The sequence below is a fragment of the Chiloscyllium punctatum genome, chromosome 24, assembly GCF_047496795.1.
Source record: "Chiloscyllium punctatum isolate Juve2018m chromosome 24, sChiPun1.3, whole genome shotgun sequence".
In the NCBI taxonomy this organism is placed as follows: domain Eukaryota; kingdom Metazoa; phylum Chordata; class Chondrichthyes; order Orectolobiformes; family Hemiscylliidae; genus Chiloscyllium; species Chiloscyllium punctatum.
In genome coordinates this window covers 86,299,394-86,305,393 of record NC_092762.1, presented here as the reverse complement: position 1 = coordinate 86,305,393, position 6,000 = coordinate 86,299,394, and the positions used below count along the sequence as shown (strand labels likewise).

Sequence of the window (6,000 nt, the reverse complement as noted above, 5' to 3'; positions counted from 1 at the left end):
TTCTGGTCGTCGCACTGAAGACTTGCGCTCCAAAACCTGCTGCTCCCCAGTCAAACTCTTCCAGTACAGTTACAACACTGGCATCTACCCAACAATATGAAAAATTGCCCAGGTATGTCCTGTACACAAAATGCAGGACCAGTCCAAGCCATCCAAATACTGACCCATCAGTCGACTCTTGATCATCAGTAAAAAGGTGGAAGGTCAGAATTAGAGAGTCATATAGCACAAAAACAGACCCTTTGGTCCAACCAGTCCATGCCGAACATAATCCCACACTAAACCAGTCCCACCTGCCTGCTCCTGGCCCATATCCCTCCAAATCTTTCCTATTCATGTATCCATCCAAAGTCTTTTAAACATTGTAATTGTACCTGCATCCACCACTTCCTCAGGAAGTTCATTCCACACTCAAACCACCATCTGTGTAAACAATTTGCCTCATTTTTAAAAATCTCTCTCCTCTCACCTTAAAAATGTGCCCCCTAGTCTTGAAATTCCCCACCCCAGGGAAAAGACAACGACCACTAACTCTATCTATAGCTCTCATTATTTTATAAATTCTATCAGATCGCCTGTCAACCTCCTACGCTCCAGTAAAAAAAGTCCCAGTCTATTCAGCCTTTCTTTATAACTCAAACCTTTCAAATTCAAGTTTATGTAGGAATGCTGGGTGAATGAGGGGGAGATACAGACTAGCCATGATCTGAATGAATGGTGGAACAGACTGGACAGGGTGAATGACATCCCACTCTCCCAATCTTCCTTGGCATCACCTAATCACTGCTCAATCTCTAGAGTACCTCATCTCTCCATAACATTTGCAGCTTCAGATAGAACCATGAGTTTTATCCTCAGTGGGCTTGTATTGTGAAGGAGGCTCTGGATTCAATCTGGTGTGAATATGTTGATGTGTGTAACTGTGTTCTGTACATGTTAGTATATGTACACGCACATGCATAGTCTCTGTTCAAGTGCAATGATGTGGTACATAGCAGCCAGTGCAGCATTTAACACACTCATTTATTGAGTTAATATTTTTATTTGTTTTGAGTGAACAACATAAAAGCTGATAACATGAAATTCCAAAATTTTCAAAGCCCCAAGTTAGTTTCATAAAATTTCTCCGTCTTCCTGGCCTCTATTTTGATCTTACAAATGCAGCCCTCAGGCAGAGAACAGGTTAAACTGATCCAGAGCCGGAACGCAGGAGGATGACAGTGAGATCATATGTATAGTGGTTAGTCTGGTATATGGGGAGAGGGGCTGAGAAATACAATGGAGATGTACATGCTGCAGACACTATAATACCAAGCAAATCTAATAATTACAATCTTCAAAAAAAAAGCCACAAATAAATGTACTTAGTAAATTGCTATTAAATCAAGAACAGGTACAGAATATAACTCTAGTAACTATAACTCTAATAACCAGTGTTTCAGTCATTGAATTCATAACCTGTGGGTTACAAGGTCAAAATTCAACCAGTAATTTTGGGGAGAGGCAGAGGGAAATGGAGTTACATCCATTAGTTAACACTTATTAGTTCAGAAAATAACACAATGATTAAACATTCACTGGTTTATATATGTTGGTTGCTAACATTAGTTCATGTTTATTGGTTAAAACCTTTGGTTACTATCTCAGAGATAACATTGAATGTTTGGTTAAAAATGATGAATTAACATCCATTGCTTTATAAACATTCATTAACACCAGTCACAGCACTCCATTCATTTATTTCTTTTAGGGAACAAATTTTAACAACAAGTGGGTGTGAGCCTAAATTTACACATTCACACTTTACACTCAGCCACAAGTGATTAGGGAATTAGCCAAATACATGGAGGAAAATATAATGAAAACAATTATATTGATGTACAGTCACACTTACACCTACAGTCACACCAACACACACACAATCACACTGCCACACACACACACAAATCACACTGCCCCACACAGAAACACACAGTCACACTGACACACACACAATCACACTGTCCCCCCCACACACAGAGTCACTGACACACAGAGTCACACTGACACACACACTCACACTGACACACACACACAGACAGACAGACAGACACACACACACACACAATTACACTGCCACACAGACACACAGAGTGGAATCCAGTTATACTGATCATTACTCAGACCAGCCTTTACCAAATTCTGCTTCTGCAATGAAGCCTTATGTGAAACAATCCATTTATACCAGGCATGTCCCACATAGCTATAACCCCAGGGTCTGAGGTAGCATTAAACTCTGCCAATCTAATATTACCCAAACAAAACTACTCTGTTTAGACTTCTTATCTATTGGATTTCATTACTGCAAGGCTTGGAAGAGAAGGTTATATCTGTGTGGTCTCACTGGTCGGCAAATCCTAAATTAAACTTCCAATACCTGACAGTGAGTCAGGAAAGCTGCAATGAGGACAGGAAATAAGCGGAATCATTAACACAGGAGAGTTCCTGGGAACCAGTCATTTTTCTAGCACTGCACAATATTTTAATTTATTGTAGTTTTGCTGGATGCATATTAGATCAATTCCTAAACTAATTCCACTGTCCTGCTCTCTCCTGATTACCCTGAATGAATCCCTAAACTGATCCCACTGCTCAATGCTCTGCCCATAGCCCTGTGTCAATACTCCAACAAATTACACTGCCCTGCTCTATCTCGCCATTGCCCTTTATCAATCCCAAACTGATCCTGGTGACCTATGTTCTACCCTTAGCCCTGTATCAATCACAAATAAATCCCAATACCCTGCTCTGTTTCCCCAAAGCTCTGATCTCTCCCCATTGTCCTGTATCAATCTCATAACTAATCCCATTTCCCCAGGCTCTCCCCATAATCCCATAATATTCCCTAAAGTAATGCCCCTGTCCAGTGGTGTTCCCATTGTCCTGTATCAATCCCTAACTAATCCCATGGGTCTCTCTCCATAACCATCTATTAATCCCTAACTAATCCCACTGGTCTCTCTCCATAAATGTTCTATTAATCCCTAACTAATCCCACGGGTCTCTCTCCATAAACGTCTATTAATCCCTAACTAATCCCACGGGTCTCTCTCCATAACCATCTATTAATCCCTAATTAATCCCACTGGTCTCTCTCCATAAACGTCTATTAATCCCTAACTAATCCCATCGGTCTCTCTCCATAACCATCTATTAATCCCTAACTAATCCCCTAATCTTCATGGTTCGGTAATTGCTTTTACATCAAATAATTTTCACTCAAATGATGCAATGATTTCTGTCTCAATCCTCTTTGGGGTAAAATGTTCAAGATTCAAAATCAGTCTACTCAAAGCAATCATTCCAGGACACTTTCCTTCTCACTCCACTCAATAGTTACTTCAGCAGAAGTTGGTACTGAAAAGCTGGAGATCAGAATCAAGGTTAGAGTGGTGCTGGAAAAGCACAGCAGGTCAGGCAGCATCCGAAGAGCAGGAAGAGCTTCCTGCTGAAGGGCTTTTGCCCAAAACATAAATTTTCCTGCTCCTCAGATGCTGCCTGACCTGCTGTGCTTTTCCAGCACCACGCTAATCTTGACTCAAAAGTAACATTGTTTGTGACTGTTGTCTACACAAGGGGTCTGAATTAACTTTGTCTACCAATGAGGTAGATGAGCACGTCAGGTTTCCACTGAATGTAGCTGTAGGGTTATGGGATGGTGTTCCCTAATTGTCCAAGGTTCCAATGTTCTCCATCCACTCCATCTGTCTTCATTCCATCTACCCTGTCATTCTGTAAAACAGAAACATTTTTATCTTTCATTTATTTTTGCCTGTTTCAGATCATTTGAAGGTTTGCTCAATTCCGATGCTTACCCTGGGTTATATCCTTATGCTACAAAGTGGTTTCACACGCTCCATCAGAAATTTCCACTCAATCCTATCCATTTACACTCAGCTCATTCAAGTTCTCGGGAAATGGGAACTTGTCTGGGTCTGAGCAGGACTCTGGTTTTGGGCTGTTGGTAATTAGGGATAAGAAATGAATAGTGCCATGGCACCCAGTGCCCTAAATCAACTTCCAATCTGGTTGCTTTTCTCATGATAACACCTATTCCCAACATTCCATCCTGCTCTTTTCTCACTACATCACTCACTTATCCCATTCACCCATTCCACCTCATTATCCAATCCCATTGCGTTTCCGATTTCTCTCCCAACTCTGGACCTGAAATTAAACAGAGTTCCTCCATTCAAACCCCCACCTCCACATCCATCCATATTTCTTTGGCTATTACTGGGTGATGGGACAAAAACAGAGAAAACAGAGTTAATGATTGAAGAAGGATTTCTGGACTTGAAACATTGACTCTGCTTTCTCGAGGGCAGCACTGCTGCCTCACAGCGCCAGGGACCCAAGTTCGATTCCAGCCTCGGGTGACTGACTGTGTGGAGTTTGCACATTCTCCCTGTGTCTGTGTGGGTTTCCTCTGGGTGCTCTGGTTTCCTCCCACAGTGCAAAGATGTGCAGGTCAGGTGAATTTGCCATGTCAAATTGCCCATCGCGATAGGTGCATTAGTCAGAGGGAAAGGGTCTGGGTGGGTTACTCTTTGGAGGGTCGGTGTGGACTTGTTGGGCGGAAGGGACTGTTTCCACACTTTAGGGAATCTAATCTTCACAGATGCTGCCAGAACTTTGCCAGAAATTTCTGATTTCCAGCATCTTTCTTTTTTTACAATAAGAGACCAGAGTTTTGAGATAAGGGATATCAGATTTAAAACAGAGATAGGGAAAAATGACTTCTGCCAAAGGGTTGTGAATCTGTGGAATTCACTCCCCCAGAGTATAGTAGATGATGGAACACTGGATAAATTTAAGGATGGGATAGATAGATGTTTAATTACTAACAGGTTGAAGGATTTTAGAGAGAGGTCAGGAAACTGGAGTTATAGAGTCATAGAGATGTACAGCATGGAAACAGACCCTTCGGTCCAACCTGTCCATGCTGATCAGATATCCCAACCCAATCTAGTCCCACCTGCCAGCACCCGGCCCATATCCCTCCAAACCCTTCCTATTCATATACCCATCCAGATGCCTTTTAAATGTTGCAATTGTACCAGCCTCCATCACTTGTCTGGCAGCTCATTCCATACCCGTACCACCCTCTGTTTGAAAAGGTTGCCTCTTAGGTCTCTTTTATATCTTTCCCCTCTCACCATAAATCTATACCCTCTAGTTCTGGACTCCTCCACCCGAGGAAAAAGATTTTGTCTATTTACCCTATCCATGCCCCTCATGATTTTATAAACTTCTATAAGGTCACCCCTCAGCCTCTGATGCTCCAGGGAAAACAGCCCCAGCTTTTTCAACCTCTCCCTATAGCTCAAATCCTCCAACCCTGGAAGCTTCCTTGTAAATCTTTTCTGAACCCTTTCAAGTTTCACAACATCCTTCTGATAGGAAAGAGACCAGAATTTCACACAATATTTGAAAAGTGGTCTAACCAATGTCCTGTACAGCCGCAACATGACCTCCCAACTTCTGTACTCAATACTCTGACCAATAGAGAAAAGCATACTAAGCGAAAAGAGAAAATACTGGAAAATCTCAGCATGTCTGGCAGCATCTGTAAGCAAAGAGCTGATGTTTCGAGTGTAACTGACCCTTTGTCAAAGCATACCAAACGCCTTCTTCACTATCCTATCTACCTGCAACTCCACTTTCAAGGGGCTATGAATCTGCACTCCAAGGTCTCTTTATTCAGAAACATTCCTGAGGACCTTACCATTAGGAATATAAGTCCTGCTAAGACTTGCTTTCCCAAAATGCAGCACCTCACATTTATCTGAATTAAACTCCATCTGCCACTTCTCAGCCCATTGGCCCATCTGATCAAGATTCCATTGTAATCTGAGGTAACCTTCTTCCCTGTCCACTACACCTCCAATTTTGGTGTCATCTGCAAACTTACTAACTGTACCTCTTATGCTCACATCCAAATCATTTATGTAAATGATG

General features: G+C 42.0%; 1 protein-coding gene across 1 annotated transcript in view; it reads right to left on the bottom strand.

Moving 5' to 3' along the window:
* Nucleotides 1-1,022: 1,022 nt before the first annotated feature.
* plvapb (plasmalemma vesicle associated protein b) overlaps nt 1,023-6,000 on the bottom strand; it is a 28,192-nt gene continuing 23,214 nt past the window's right edge. The window contains exon 6 of the mRNA XM_072594403.1: nt 1,023-3,771. Coding sequence (XP_072450504.1) covers nt 3,759-3,771 — 13 coding nt within the window. The 3' untranslated portion in view covers nt 1,023-3,758. The remainder of the gene's footprint in view (nt 3,772-6,000) is intronic.